The 15,673-nt window shown below is 44.7% G+C and overlaps 1 protein-coding gene across 4 annotated transcripts in view; it reads left to right on the top strand.

Moving 5' to 3' along the window:
* Positions 1-15,673, top strand: part of VPS13D (vacuolar protein sorting 13 homolog D) — a 263,887-nt gene that overhangs the window by 82,349 nt on the left and 165,865 nt on the right. For all 4 annotated transcript variants that reach the window (XM_056111005.1, XM_056111004.1, XM_056111003.1 and 1 more), the window contains exons 31-34: positions 9,350-9,615; positions 10,817-10,950; positions 14,459-14,614; positions 15,131-15,335. In XM_056111005.1, coding sequence (XP_055966980.1) covers positions 9,350-9,615; positions 10,817-10,950; positions 14,459-14,614; positions 15,131-15,335 — 761 coding nt within the window. The remainder of the gene's footprint in view (positions 1-9,349; positions 9,616-10,816; positions 10,951-14,458; positions 14,615-15,130; positions 15,336-15,673) is intronic.

The raw sequence follows: 15,673 nt of genomic DNA, 5'->3' as shown, positions 1-15,673 counted from the left end.
TTGGATTCTGTCTTTTTGTTGAGACATTTCCCTGTGTGATCTTTGTTGACTTTAGAACCTCAGAGGATTGAGAAATCACTGAAAAGATAGACAGTGACTTATAAGTGCTGTGAATTGTAAATGAACTCCGTAAGCCTGAAATTCTGCAGTTTCATCCATTTTATTCTTTTTTAATTGAATTAAAAATTTATCCTATTTATTTATTTATTTATTGCACCTGATAATGCTCAGGGCTTACTCCTGACTCAGCACTCAGGAATTACTCCTGGTGATACTCAGGGGACCATATGGGATGCTGGGAATCAAACTGGGTTGGCTGAGTGCAAGGCCTTATCCTTTGTACTATCACTCTGACCCTCATTTATTTTATTCTTTATTTTTACTTTATTTTAAGTAAAATAAAATTTTGCTTAATTTTGATTAAGTAAATGTTGATCCAGTAAATTTTTAAAAACTGAAATAGTTTTTAGAGGTACATAAATTTAAAGAATTAAAATGGATAATTCTGTGCCAGTAGAGTTTAGAGTTTACTGAAATAGGTAATTGCTACAAAAGTAAAATTTAGTGAGAGTGAGGAAAATTTAAAAATTTTAAAGAGGAAATCTGAATAGGCCTATAAAAATACAAAGTGTATTTTATACTGTCCTCCCGTTGTTCATCGATTTTGCTCGAGCGGGCCCAGTAATGTCTCCATTTTGAAACTTGTTGTTACTGTGTTTGGTATATTGAATATGTCATGGGTAGCTTGCCAGGCTTTGCCGTGTGGGTGAGATACTCTCGGTAGCTTGCTGGGCTCTCTGAGAGGGGGCAGAGGAATCGAACTCGGCTCGGCTGGACTGAAAGGGCATATTATAGATACTGCTTAAGTGTCTGCATTAAGTGAAAGATTATAGTAAAAATCTGTGGATTGGGACTGGAGCGATAGCACAGCGGGGAGGGCGTTTGCCTTGCATGCTGCCAATCTGGGTTTGATCCCCGGCATCCCATATGGTCCCCTGAGCACTGCCAGGAGAGATTCCTGAATGCAGAGCCAGGAGTAACCCCTGAACATCGCTGGGTGTGACCCCAAAAGCAAAAAAAAAAAAAATCTATGGATGTAAAAAAACCCAAACTGATCAGACATAGAATATTCAGTATTCAGTATAAATGAGTTGTTAATTTGTCATTGAAAATGTGTCAAATCCTCTAGCCAGTTTGGGGTAAACACACCTTTCTTAATCTAGTAGAGGGCGACATAAGCTCTATGTCAAACACTGTCAAACACTGTCCTCCTGATGTTCATCGATTTGCTCGAGTGGGCCTACTAACGTCTCCATTGTGAGACTTGTTGTTACTGGGTTTGGCATATTGAATACGTCACGGGGAGCTTGCCAGGCTTTGCTGCGTGGGTGAGATACTCTCGGTAGCTTGCTGGGCTCTTCGAGAGGGGTGGAGAAATCAAACCCAGCTCGGCCGGGCTGGCTGTGCGCAAGGCAAACACCCTACTGCTGTGCTATTGCTCCAGTTCAAGCTCTGTGAGTGAGTGCTGTACTCGTTGCTACGTGCTGGGAAGTCTGTCCTGTCCTTAAAAGATAAACTCCTTTAAGGCTTCTTATAAAACAGGTTTCAAGGCTCTGAATCCCCTAAGCTGTTGCCTCTCCGTGCAGCACTGTATCATTCCGTGAATTCTGAATGATAATCTGACTGGATAGAGTAGTGAGGGACTCATTTCATTGAGGGTATTTTTGTTTGTTTGTTTTTGGGCCACACCCTGCAAATGCACAGGAGTTACTCTTGGCTCTGCAATCAGGAATTAATTTCTGGTAGTGCTCGGGGGAAGTTATGGGATGTCAGGGACCAAACCCAGGTCCACTGCATGCAAGGCAAATGCCCTCCCCACTGTACTGTCAATCTAGCCCCTCATTTCATTAGATTTTGGTACTATATCCTGCCTTTCTCTTCTCTTTTCTCTCTCTTAGAGTCATTTGATAGATCTGCTGTGACTCTTATGAACTTCACTTTATAAGTTCCTTTTTTGATTTTTCTTTTTTCTATATTCTGTGCTGTCTTTAAAGGTTTTTGTCATTCTGAGCATAGTGTGTCTTGGAGTTTTCCTCATTGAGTCTGTTTTTGCCCTTTGGGTCTCTTGGATCTTGGTGCCTGCAGTTCTCAACTCTGGAAATTCTTAACTGTGATTTCTTTAATGATTGGTTCTTCATCACATTTGCCTTTCTTGTCTTCAGGAACTCCAAGGATTCCTATTTTGTTCCTCTTGTGCTCATCCCATAATTCTTTAGTGTAATGTTCATTTTTGAATTATTCTGCTCAGAGCTTCTGTTGAGGACTTTTTTATTACCTGCCATATTCTTTTTTTTCTGTCATTTTTTTGCTTATAATTTTCTCATTTTGGCTCTCATAGTTTCTTTTTATTTTTTCATTAATGTAGGAGTATTGCTATTTATTCAGCCATTGATTAGGCTGATTGAATTGGGCATGAACTCTACCTTACTTTTTTTTTTCCTTTTTATAAATTTATTTATTGACTCACCATTAGAGCAGTTGCAAAGCTTTCAAGTTTAAGTCTCGGTCATACAATGATGAAACACCCGTCCCTTCACCAGTGCCCATTTTCCACCACCAAAAACCCCAGTATACCCCCCATCCCATACCCTCCCCCTACTGTGGGGCAGATGATTTCCAAATTACTCTCTCTCTGCTTTGATTATATTCAATATTTTGACACCAGACCCACCATTACTATTTGGGATTTTATCCCAACACTCAAATCTGCCGAAAAGGCAACTGCAGACAATTTGTTTTCTATTGCTGATTATGAATAACATATGATGTCGCGTGGCTGCAGTAGTGGCTGTGTGATTTTGGGATTTTGAAATTTTAACAATTAAATCTAGAGGGATTTCTGCCAAAAGCTGCCAAAAGCTGCTGGGTTCCAAGATTTGTTTCTGAGTCTCTTGGATCTTGGCCGTTAAGCAGCTTGATCAGGAGCCAGAGTGGTCATTTGTGGGTGGCGACTCGGGGTCTTTTTGGGGCGGGGAGGAAAGGGCTGGTTCCACCCGCATCTTGTGAGGCCCCGCGTGTCTCGTCACTGTGGGCCCAAACCTGACTCTCCAATGGCATCTGGAGGATGGCAGCCACTGAGCCACCAGGTTTTACAAGGCATGAAACCTTCCTACTTGGGGTGGCCCGGTGCCAGTAACCTACTGCAGGGACTGAACGCATTTCTGCCAAAAGCCGTTGGGTTCCAAGATTTGTTTCTGAATCTCTGGGATCATGGCCGTTAAGCAGCTTGATCAAGAGCCAGAGAGGCAGTTCGTGGGTGGTGACTCGAAATTTCATTGGGGTAGGGAGGAAAGGGCCAGCTTCACCCCCGTCCTGTGAGGCCCTGCGTGTCTCATCACTGCGGGCCCAAACCTTACTGTCCAGTGGCCTCTGGAGGATGGTGGCCACCGAGCTGCTAGGAGGAGCAGGTGGAGGGACAGCACTCTTTCCCCCCTGGGGTGGCCTGGCACCGGTAACCTACCGAGAGGCCCAGACGCATTTCTGCCAAAAGACGCTGGGTTCCGAGATTTGTTTCTGAGTCTCTGGGATCATGGCCGTTAAGCAGTTTGATCAGGAACCGGAGAGGCCTTGTCTCCAATTATGTAGCCGAGCCGGAGGTGGTTTGTGGGTGTATCTCCCACATACCTAACTTTTGGCCGTTTACTTTTTTTGGTAAACTTGGCCCCAAGTTGTTGGGGTCTGGCCAAAGGCACAGCAACAATTTTGGGGTATCCAGAAGTTTGAAGGCACCATCAGGCTGCTGATGCACTCGCCGCACAGGTACAGATTGACCCATTCTCATAGTTTATTGTGCTTTGCTGACTACCTGTGCCATCTTTTCTTTGAGATCATTAGACATCCTCACCATGTAACTAAAATCATTTTCTGAGGAGTTGCAAAGCTAGTTAGTACTGGTTGTGCCTTCATGTTTCTTTTTCACTCAATGAACTTGGTATACTTCGACAAGTCTTCCCCATCAGTGTTCTGCTGTGCCGAGGGTGAGCCTTCGCAGATAGATCCCAGGGGAACTCTGAGGCATTATAGGCTGGGATTGCTTTTCTCCTCCTCTGCCCATCTTTGTCCAGTGACAGGGAGTCTAACTGAGCAGTGTGATTTGCTGAGTAGATAGTGGCTTCAGAAGCTTCGGACTGGGCCCATTAATACAGGGGGAGTGGGTGGTGGAGGCTGATGGGACCGAACTGGGAAGTGGGTGGGGGAATCTGCCTTCTATTTGGAGTGGGCCATTGATGTCAGCTGGAGAGAACCTCACCTGGTAGGTACACCAGCAAGTGGGGCTTCAGAAACTGTGGCTGGGCCATTGATGGCAGAGGTCGGGTGTGGAGTCTCACTGCAGTTCCGTGTATTGGCCAAAAGATGTCTCTGCTGCCTAATAAAAAGATAGTTCAGAATTAAACCAGAGGCTTAACACCAGCCTTCCCGTAACCTCTAGACTTTCTTATATGGTGAGAGACTCTGGGAAGGAAGAAATACTGCTGTTTTAAAAGGGGTTTGTGGCCTAATTGTCACCCATTGCCTCTTTTGCGAACCACAACACCCAATAAGAGAGAGAGAACAAAAGGGAATGCCCTGCCACAGAGGCAGGGTGGGATGGGGGAGATGGGGGGTGGGAGGGATACTGGGATCCGTGGTGGTGGGAAATGGGCACTGGTGGAGGGATGGGTATTTGATCATTGTATAATTGGAATCCAAGCACAAACATTTGTAAGTCTACAACTGTACCTCATGGTGTCTCACTAATAAAAAAAAAATTAAAAAAATAAAAGGGGTTTGTGGGGGGGGGAACGAGACTTTGGGCCTATAGAAGCAATAGAAAGGATGCGAGTTTCGACTTTCATTACCAAGTCAAAGGCAGGTCGTGCTGACTCAGCTTTCCACATAGAGATTTAGCCTCTGAGTGCCATTGTTTTTCTTCCTGATTTTATGGGAACAGTATTGTATGTGGGAAGAGCATGTGTTTTGGAATCAGATTGAGGCTTAGAAACTTGTTCTAACACTTTCTAGCGCTGGTGCTGGTTGTAGGGCAGCTTGTTTGACCTTTTGCATTTTTTTTTTGTTTGGTTTGTTTTGGACTGCACCCTACAGTGCTCAGGGCTTACCCTCAGCTGTGTTCTCAGAGATCACTGCTGGTGAGCTTGGGAGACCATTTGGGGTGTCAGGGGTCGAACCAGGTTTGGCTCTGTGCAAGGCAAGGGCCCTCTCCACTGTGCTATTGCTCCACAATTTTGGGGTTTGACCCCTTGAGGTGGCAATTTTCTACTCCATAGAAATATAAATAGAAAATAGAAAAAAATTACTGTACAATTTTGTAGGGTGGAGATAATTAAAATGATACTGACATGCTCGTGGCATAGATAATAGTTGTAGTTATTATTTCTGATAGTTTATGAGGACTTCTTGGACAGGTTAAAGGAGAAAATTAATCAAGAGTAGTTTTTACTTATTTGCTACATTGTACCCATTATTTCAAGGGGCTGTTCAGGAAATTCTCCAGGGTTGACTTGTTTTTCAGGGAGAGATCCTGGTCTCTCTCTAGTGCTTTAACTGTCTACTTCCAACAAAGTAGAAAGTCCAACTTTGGGTGACTTTTTAAAGTTTAGTAACAGGAATGCTTTTACCTCTTCCTGAGCTCATCTGTGAGCCAGACCTGAAGTCCCTTTGACTGTCACAGGGCTGTAAGGGGGAGATGTCCTCTGCATTTAGCAAATACAGGAATAGAATCTTGGAGGGCTCACCTAACTCCTGTAGGGTAACATGGCAGTATGGGACATGGAGCCCACTGAGAGCCTCCGAAGCCCACATCCTTCAGAAGTCTGGGACCCACTGAGGTTTCAGTTATGGCAAGCTGCCGGTGGATGTGTGGCCAGCTCTGCTTTCTCTGCTGGTTGTCCCACCTGTCATACACAGGGAGCCTTGAGATGTCATTACGTGTACACACTGCAAGGCTATGATTTCTTGGAGTCAAATAACAAAGTTTTACCTTGGCTCTTGCTAACAAAAATACCATTGTTAATGAGAGGGTTAAAATGTTCTCATGAGTGGAACTTTTGAACGCTTTTTGTGTCTCAAGAAGAATTGGTTCTCTGTTGGGATTTTCTGTGTCAAATATAAATCACTTAACAGTGTTTATAGGCTTGAAATATTTTCCAGAGAAGAGATCAGACACTCTTTGACTTTCTAGTTAATGCATAGCTCTGACGAACTGTGTTCAAAATGGGGTGGAAAAATTTTACTGAGGGCAACATTTTTTCTCTGTTACAAAAGGGAAAGTGTTTCTGGGAAAAATGCTGCGTCTGTGTGGAGGAGACATGCAGCAGGGTGCCCTTTTTCCAGAGGCAGCAAGCCAGCGTAGGGGAAAGTGGAGACTGGGGGAAGCCAGCCCTCACAGTCCCTCCAAATAGCTTTTTCTGAAGAGAAGCTCCGTAGCACAGTGGGCCAGGTATGCCAGGTTGTTAGCCAGCGCCTCAGAGAACCACCTTGCATTTGACATTCCAGAGCAAAGCACAACCCAGAAAACTCTGGCAGTGTCCCAGGGCCATTTTTCGTGTTCTTCTGTGTAGGATAACATTGGTTTGTCCTTTCTCCCTTTCCACATGGAGCTTAGGTTTATCAGGTTACATCCATCACAGTGCTCCCGAGTCATTCCCATTCCTCTGTGCTTATCTGTAACTTCTCTGTGCTCTCTTCCCCAACCAGTTAATCAACTTTCCCCACTAATTAGATTCTGTTAACTTGTAAGGTGAGATCCTTGTAGGACATTGAACTTGTATCATAAATTAATATTGTCTTTCTCCTCTCCTTATATCTTTTGAATAGATTCCTTCACCCCTCTCGGAGAGCCTGGCAAGCTACCGAGAGTATCTCGCCCACACGGCAGAGCCTGGCAAGCTACCCGTGGTGTATTCAATATGCCAAACACAGTAACAAGAAGTCTCACGATGGAGACGTTACTGGGCCTGCTCGAGCAAATCGATGAACAACAGGAGGACTGTGACTGTGACTGTGACTTTAAAGCAATGTCTTTTTTGTATGGACAAAGGAAGACAGTTAATATTATGCTTTTGTAACTTGGGAGTAAATTGTCTCTGAACAAAATGTACTCCAGGGCAGCTGCTTTCTCGACTTAAGCCTCAGTTGCCCTTAGTTGCTAGCACTTCCAAAGTAGGGTCCTGATAAGGGGCTGAATGGACCCAGGGCAAGCTGTGAGCTACCCTGACATCGAAATGGGTCAGACCAAAGCATCACGAAACTCAACTATAAGTTGAGAGCATGGTCATGGACAAATGCTGTCATGATCCAAAAGTAACGAAGGGATTAGGACCCTGGGATAGGAAAGGCTAATTTGGCCTGAGCACTGCAATCTGAGATCGAGATGACCCCAGTAGAGCAATTCTATAAGCTTAATGTATCTCTTACTGTGTCCACACAAAATTATTAATATGATGAATGCTTATATGTTTGTTGGACAAGGAGAGGAGAAAGACACCCATGGGATTCCGCTCTTGGGTGGGTCGTTTCTTCTGAATGAGTATCTGTCCTAAAAGTGGCTTTCCCGGAGGGAAAGACTTTACCTCTGTTGATGGAATGACCATACCATGTGTAAACCCCAACCCCTCATGCTTGGGGATTTAATTAGGCTGTAAGAGGGGGCTGGGGGATCCAGAGCTAGAAGGAGAATGAGAGAGTGCGAAGGAGATTGAAGTGGGATCCAGAAGGAGAATGAAGTGGCATGGGGGAGGGAGAAGCAGGAGGAGAATCAGAGGAGAATGGAGAAGGGAATGGAATAAACTGCAACTGACACCAACCAGCCTGGCCCTCATTCCTCCTTTCGCCTGCCTGACGCCATCGGCCTCCCTGGGGTAGGGGAAGTGGCGTGAGAGAACTGAATGCAAGCAGAGAGAGAGAGAGAGAGAGAGAGAGAGAGAGAGAGAGAGAGAGAGAGAGAGCGAGCCAGAGCCTCCATGAGGTCCCTTTGTAATTTTATTTAGTAAATATACATCTTGCGTCCCCAGCCTCCCTGGGGTTGGGGAAGCATTTTGAGATCACCGAACAGGGGCCACGGGCAGTGGCGAGAGAGATAGAGCGCCGCTACCCTTTCGTAAATACACACTTTTGGCCCATCTCTGCCCAGTATCCACTCACAATGCCTGGAAGGCACTGGACACTGCAGAGGAGAGGCTGCCTTTTTTTTTTTTTATCTCTGATAAGGAATTTGGGGAGATGGAAGCTACAAGACTAATATTCTTTCTCCTCGATGAAGGTACTTGTGGAGAAACTTATGGTAATACCATCCCACTAAGATTTCTGCTCAGTGAAAGACTTGGACTCTCAGACCAGTTCTGGCTAGAGAAAACATCCAGACTCATCTGTGAGTTTGGTGTCACAGGAAGTAATCTAGACAGGAAGAAAAGAGCGCCTCATTGAATTTGAAAAGTCTGGAGAGAAGGCAACTGGCATTTCTTAGACACCTGTTAGCTGCCTGCTGTGTTATCTGCTACAGCATTGAGATGGCATTTTGGTTTTTGTGTTTGTATGTTTGTTTGCTTTTGGGCCATACCCAATGGTGCCCAGTTCTCCTTTCTGGCTCTGCAATAAGGGATTACTCCTGACGGTGCTCAGGGGCACTGTATTGGGTGCCAGGGATTGAACCTACGTTGGCTGCATACACAGTGAGTGCCCTCCCCTCCTCTCTAGCCCCTGAGATGTTGCATTTTGAAAGTGAGGAAACAGGTTTGGTGAAAGTAGCTGCCTTCCACAAGATAGCACAGCTTGTGATGGGATGCAAGCCTGTTCTTAAATTCTACAACTGGATTTCTTAGAATCAGCATTGCTGACTCTTTGGTTGAGAAAATTTCTTGTCGTTGGGACTGCTCTGTGCATTGGCTACACCGCCTCTACCACCTAGATGTCACCAGTAACTGGTAGCAATTGTGTCAGTTTAGACTGTCTCCATACAACACCAAATGTCTCCCGAGGTACAGAATCATCCCTGGCTGAGAATTGCTGGACTGCTTTCTGTTGCTTTTGTACTCTCTTATTTAAAACTGATGAACTTTTGTAAACACTCACTGAATCTTTCATTAAGCTGATATTCAGGAATTATTGCTACTCAAAGCTCACAGTTTAGAAAATAATGTGCCTTACCAAATATGTGTGTGAGTGTGTGTGTGTATGTGTGTATATACAAATATATATTTTAAGAGATAGACATCTACAAAGCTGCTTGGGTTTCAGTCATACAATGCTAACAGTATAGTTTAACTCTCCCGGTTTTCCCTTTTCTTTCTTGTAGATCCACAAAGGATTCCTCCTGCTTCACAGCGGTTCTAAATAACCTCCGTGTGTTCCTCATCTTTGACTGGCTGCTGCTTGTCCATGACTTCCTCCACACTCCCAGTGATATTAAGAAACAAGCAACTGCCACTCCTCCGCGCCACCGTCATACTAGCAGTGAGTCTGCTGTGGTCCCCAAAACTGTGAAGAGTGGAGTAGTCACGAAGAGGTCTTCCCTTCCTGTGTCCACTGAGAGGCACCTGGAGGTCAAGGTCAATGTCACAGGTGAGCTGATGAAGTAGCCACTTCTTTCCACAGGAGCCTCACCTTACATTGGTGACTGCCCTTCCCACGCTTCTCTCTTCCCCTTGGCAGAGTCTTTATTCCTCAGGATCGCGCTCATCTGCTGTTTGGCCTTTGCAGCCCCAGTGGATGTGTGTGCCTTACTGAGTTGGGGCAAATTTGATAGATGAAAAATCTCAGATTAGAAGGTGAATAAATGTGGGGATTGTTGGAGAGCCAGATATATTACTTTTCTTTTCCTTTTTTTTTTTTTTAACAAAAAAACCTGAGTCTTTCCTTTTATTTATTTTTATTTTTATTTTTTTAAAAAATTTTTATTAGTGAAGCACCATGAGGTACAGTTGTAGACTTACAAATTTTTGTGCTTGGGTTTCAGTTATATAATGAGCCCAGATTTATTACTTTTTAAGAACTTTTCTAGTGATCTTTTCTAGTATTTATTCATGCATTTGTGTATTTACTGTTACGTTTGTGATATTCTTCTCCTGGTCCTCAGAGACCTGGGAGCAGCTCACCTGGTGTATTTTATTATTAGTAGTAGTAGTAGTATTTTGGCTTTTGGACCACATCTGGCAATGCTTGGGGCTCCTCCTGGCTCTGTGCTCTGGGATCCTTCCTGTTGATGCTCAGAAGACCATGAGGTGCCAAGTTCGATCTTCTAAGCGAACTGTCTCCTGTGCTCTGCATGGTTTTCAGTGAAAGCACAGTGTTCAAAGAAAAATAAAACTGCCTTGTACAAATGACTGGAGTACCACACGCACGAGTTTTTGGAATGTGATTAGGTCAGTCTATGTTTTTGGTGCACACAGCTACATAGATGACAGAGTGCCTGTAGTTTCCTGCCTAACGGTAGGATTGGAATCTGCTTTCTGGGATTGGGGGGCAGGTCATTTATTGGGTTTTGAGCTTCTTGATCTCAGTTAGGCCACCTAAGAGACTTAGGTTCGAAGGAGATTGTGCATTCCAGTGTTCTCTGCCCTTGGAGTGTTCTGATGGCTCAGTAGTACCCAGCCAGATGCAGAGACTGTGTTCAGGATGGCAGTGAAGCCACGTGTCTGCAGACAACAGTTCTTTCTGGCTGCCCACCCTGGGATGGTGTGGGAGTGGAGGCTGCCTGGTTTGCACAGCATGGTGCATCCAGGCTCCTTGTTCGCCATCTGGCTAACTATGTTGTCCTTTACAGGCACGGAGTTTGTGGTTGTCGAAGATGTGTCCTGCTTAGATACCAATGCCATCATTCTCAAAGGCACCACCGTGCTCACCTATAAGCCCCGATTTGTTGATCGCCCCTTTTCAGGAAGCTTGTTTGGCATTGAGGTAAGAAATATGTGCATCCCGTCAATGTGTGGCATGTGTGCTGGGCTCTAGAGAGAGGCATCTGAAAAGGAATTTTTCTCCTTGAACTTTCATTGGGGGTGAATTAGTTGGGCATTGGAGGATCTTGTGATCTTCTTTTGGTTTTCTCCCCAAACCTGCCAGCTGATTCATCAGAGTCGGCTAGTGAATCCAGCCCACAGCAGTGCAGGCTGCAAGTGTGTGGGAGAGTTTTTGTCTCTTTCTCTCATACCCGCGCTTCCTCAGGAGCTCAGGGATGCTGGGGATGAGAACTCAACGGGAGCACATACCTTGGGTGTGTAAGACCCTGGGTTTGATCCAGGCATCGCCGTAAAAGAAGCTGTCCAAGTGGCTTCTGATGCCTTACCTCTTAGTTCGGCAGGCTCAGTGCTGGTATGTTTGAAGGTGAGGATTGGGCCCTTGTTTCCTGTAGCCCCCTTCTCGTGCAGGGCTCTGTGGAAACTTGTTTGTGAGAGGGATACAGATGCTATACTTTCCCCTCCTTGGGACATTTGGTCCATAAAGGGTGACTCTAGGGACCCGGAGGTAGTACATGGTTTAAGTACATGGTTTAGTACATGGTTTAAGGTACAGACCCCAGTTTGACCCCCATGCCATATGGTCCCCCAAGCACTAAGAGGTGCAGTGCTGGGGCGCCCTGGGCACTACTGGGAGTTGCCTGAGAGATGGTGGCTAGAGAAAGTGCAGGTGTCTGAACTGCAGATGCGAGTCCCATTCACTGGAGGGTATAGCTGGTTTGTCTCTTGGGGGCAGTTTTCAGGAGAGGCCTTAGTGCCTTGGAATCACCTTATGTAATAGCCCGCAAGTACGGCCTGGCCCCCCTTTTGAGTTGGTATTGTAGAGACTGAAAGCAAAATGAGGCATGTTATTTTTCACAAATGGCAGCATATGGTACTTTTTTTGGCTCACATAAAACAGTGAAATCTGTAGTTTTGCTTCTTGGCCACTCGCTTTTCTTATTGAAAAAGCAAACCAAAATCTCACTTGGAGAAATCCGAATGGCAAAAAAGCGCATGAGAAAATGCTCTACATCATTAATCATCAGGGAGATGCTGCTCAAAACCACAATGAGATACCATCTCACACCTCAGAGACTGGCCCACATCCAAAAGAACAAAAGCAACTGATGCTGGCACGGATGTGGCGAGAAAGGGACACTCCTTCACTGTTGGTGGGAATGCCGACTGGTTCAGCCCTTTTGGAAGACAGTATGGACGATTCTAAAATAATTAGAAATTGAGCTCCCATTTGACCCAGCAATACCACTCCTGGAAATATATCCCAGAGAGGCAAAAATGTATAGTCGAAGTGACATCTGCACTTGTTTGTTCATTGCAGCACTCTTTACAATAGCCAGAATCTGGAAAAAACCTGAGTGCCAAGAACAGATGACTGGTTAAAGAAACTTTGGTACATCTACACAATGGAGTACTATGTAGCTGTTAGAAAAGATGAAGTCATGAAATTTACATACAAGTGGTACTACATGGAAAGTATCATGCTAAGCGAAATGAGTCAGAAAGAGAGGGATAGACATAAAAAGATTGCTTCATTTGGGGGACATAAAGTAACAAAATAGGAGATTAATATCCAAGAATACTCCATGGCTTAGAGGCCAGCCGGGCATTCTAGGGGAAAGGGAAGCTCAGATAGACAAGGGAGCACCAAATAAAGGGTGTTTGGAGAATCCTCCCAGGATGGGAGATGCATGTTGAAAGTAGACTATGGATCGAACATGATTTCCACTCAATGCCTCTTTTGCAGACCACAACACCCAAAAGGAGAGAGAAAATAAAAGGGAATGCCCTGCCACAGAGGCAGGGTGGGATGGGGGGGATGGGGGTGGGAGGGATACTGGGATCCATGGTGGTGGAAAATGGGCACTGGTGGAGGGATGGGTATTTGATCATTGTATAATCGAAACCCAAGCACAAAAATGTGTAAGTCTACAACTGTACCTCATGGTGTTTCACTAATAAAAAAAAAACCACCAAAAAACCAAAACCTCACTTGGAGAACGAGGATGTGCTCGTGTGTTGATCATGAAATTGCAGGTCATCTGCTTTGCAGACCACCACCAGACAGCTTTGAATGGGAAACCTTGGTAATTGATGAATGAACTTTCAAATGCAGTAGGGTCTTGTGTGTGAGAGGATGTGAGAGAGAAAAAATGGAAGTGAAGCTTTCCTACTCCAAAGTCCTAGAAAAACTACATGGCAAAATATTTGAGATTCTTGGAAGTTTTTATTTATATGTTTATTTGGTTTTGGGGTCGCATCCAACGATGCTCAGGAGTTACTCCTGGCTCTGCACTCGGGAATTACTCCTGGCAGTATTTGGAGGATCACATGCGATGCTGAGGGTTGAGCCCGGGACAGCTCTGTGCAGGGCAAATGCCCTGCCCGATATATTATCACTCCAGCCTTATCCTGGAAGCTTTTAATCATGTTCTTTAGGCAGCACAGTTATTTGTTTGTTTTGGCCACATCTGGAGGGGCTCAGGCTTCTTCCCGGCTCCGTGCTCAGGGATCACTCTTGGCTGTGCTCAGGGACCATGTGTGGTTCTGGGTATTGAATCAAGGTTGACAGTAGGCTAGGCAGGTGCCTTAACCCCTTTACTGTCTTTCTGGTCCCATTGGCCATACAGTTGAACCTGAATTTTAAGGAACTCCTTTATTCATCACTCAGGAGAATTTATAAAGAAAGCAAAATGAATTAATTGTGAATATAGAAAAGTACTTGTGTCTCATGTATTTCAGTAGTGGTAGGGGAAGGGGGGAAGGGGCAAGACAGACCTAAAGGAATCTCTCTTTTGTGCACTTCTTGGTCTTCCAGAATAACTAGCTTCTAGAATGGGAATCTTTCCTCTCTTTTCTCTCCCATAAAGGCACTGTAGCACTGTCCTCCTGTTGTTCATCGATTTGCTTGAGTGGGCACCAGTAACTTCTCCGTTGTGAGACTTGTTGTTACTGTTTTTGGGATACTGAATACGTCACAGGTAGCTTCCCAGGCTTTGCCATGTGGGCAGATATTCTGGGTAGCTTGCCAGGCTCTCCGAGAGGGGCGGAGGAATCAAACCCCGGTTGGCCGCATGCAAGGCAAACGCCCTACCTGCTATCACTCCGGCCATAAAGGCACTATAAACGTTTATTTTCAACTTTTTGTTTTAAAACATTTCAAACATATACAGAGTAAACATAGTAGAATTATATACTGTCTCCCAGCTTCCCCCATGGTTAATGTATTTTTGATTGTAAAAGTAATAATGAAACCACACAAAATTGAGGGGCCAATTTACATTGAAGGGCCAATTATAACTCTATAGTATATTTATTTTGGTGGTTGCAGTGGGTCTAGGGAGATGAGGCTGGACTGATTGTTTCTGAGTTCATTTCTTTTTCCTTTGTTAATGGTTCATCTCTTCCTAAATCATCCATTAATTCTGGCCATATTGCATTTCATTCCCTAGGTGTTTTCATGCCGACTAGGGAATGAACAGGACACAGCTCTTTCCATTGTCGATCCAGTGCAGATTCAGGTGGAGCTGGTGGGGAATTCTTCTTACCAGAACAGTTCGGGATTGATGGATGCATTCAACAGTGAAGATTTCCCACCCATATTAGAGGTACTGATGACGAAAGGTGTAGCTATACTTTTCCTCTTACGTATAAATTGAAGTACTTAGATTTATTCCGAGCCTAGCAACATCTAAGTTCCTTTAGCAAATAGAAAATAAGATGACGTCGTCTCTCTTCTGGAAGACCTTTTCGTTGTCTGGAATAGTCTTGGAAGTTCTAGAAAAGCTTTCAGACCCGAGGCCTCTTCTGCTCAGCCACTGCATATAATGAGCGATTGTGTGAAAGTCACCCCTCTGGAATGAAATAGCAGTTGCTCTAGGATGTCTTCCTAGCTTAATATTTTTTTTCACTTTGGTGCCATAAAAAAAAAAAATAAGACCTTGAGGTCTTGGCTATTGGTGCTTAATTTCAGGATTTTCCATGTCTCTCTGGGCAGCTCCGTGTCATGCCTGTTGAACTCGCAGCACTGCCTTTAGGAGTTAGACCTGTGCAGAGAGAAGAAGGGGAGATGCTCTTCTGTAGTGAATGCAACTTTTAAAAGTCCACCTTTTACGTTTTGTTAGATTCAGTTACAAGCCCTGGATATCAGACTCTCCTATAATGATGTTCAGCTGTTTCTTGCCATTGCCAAATCCATCCCAGAGCAAGCAAGTGCTGCAGTGCCCGACCCAGTGGGCCCGGAAGCTACCTCTGGGAGCAGTCACCTTCCCGGCATGTCTCGAGTGGCAGAGGGAGCAGGGACAAGACATGCCTTGGATCCTGTTCTGGGTAGGTGTTGAACTACAGAATCTACTCTACTTTTCTAATAAATGCTCCTTTTTTTCAGATGGTTTTAACCCATGGTTACATTGTATGGAATATAATTGTATGTCATTATCTATTATAAGTCTTTTTATATTTTTTGAAATTTATAAATTCAGATTTATGGGTTGGTGCGATAGCACAGTGGGTAGGGCGTTTGCCTTGTACACGGCCAACCGGGGTTCAATTCCTCTGTCTCTCTCAGAGAGCACAGCAAGCTACCGAGAGTATCCTGCCCGCATGACAGAGCCTGGCAAGCTCCCTGTGGCGTATTCGATATACCGAACACAGTGACAACAAGTCTC

The sequence above is a fragment of the Sorex fumeus genome, unplaced genomic scaffold (genome assembly GCF_029834395.1).
Source record: "Sorex fumeus unplaced genomic scaffold, SorFum_2.1 ptg000011l, whole genome shotgun sequence".
NCBI classification, from domain to species: Eukaryota; Metazoa; Chordata; class Mammalia; order Eulipotyphla; family Soricidae; genus Sorex; species Sorex fumeus.
Note: the sequence above shows the minus strand (reverse complement) of the source record. Positions and strands in the feature narration are given on the sequence as shown.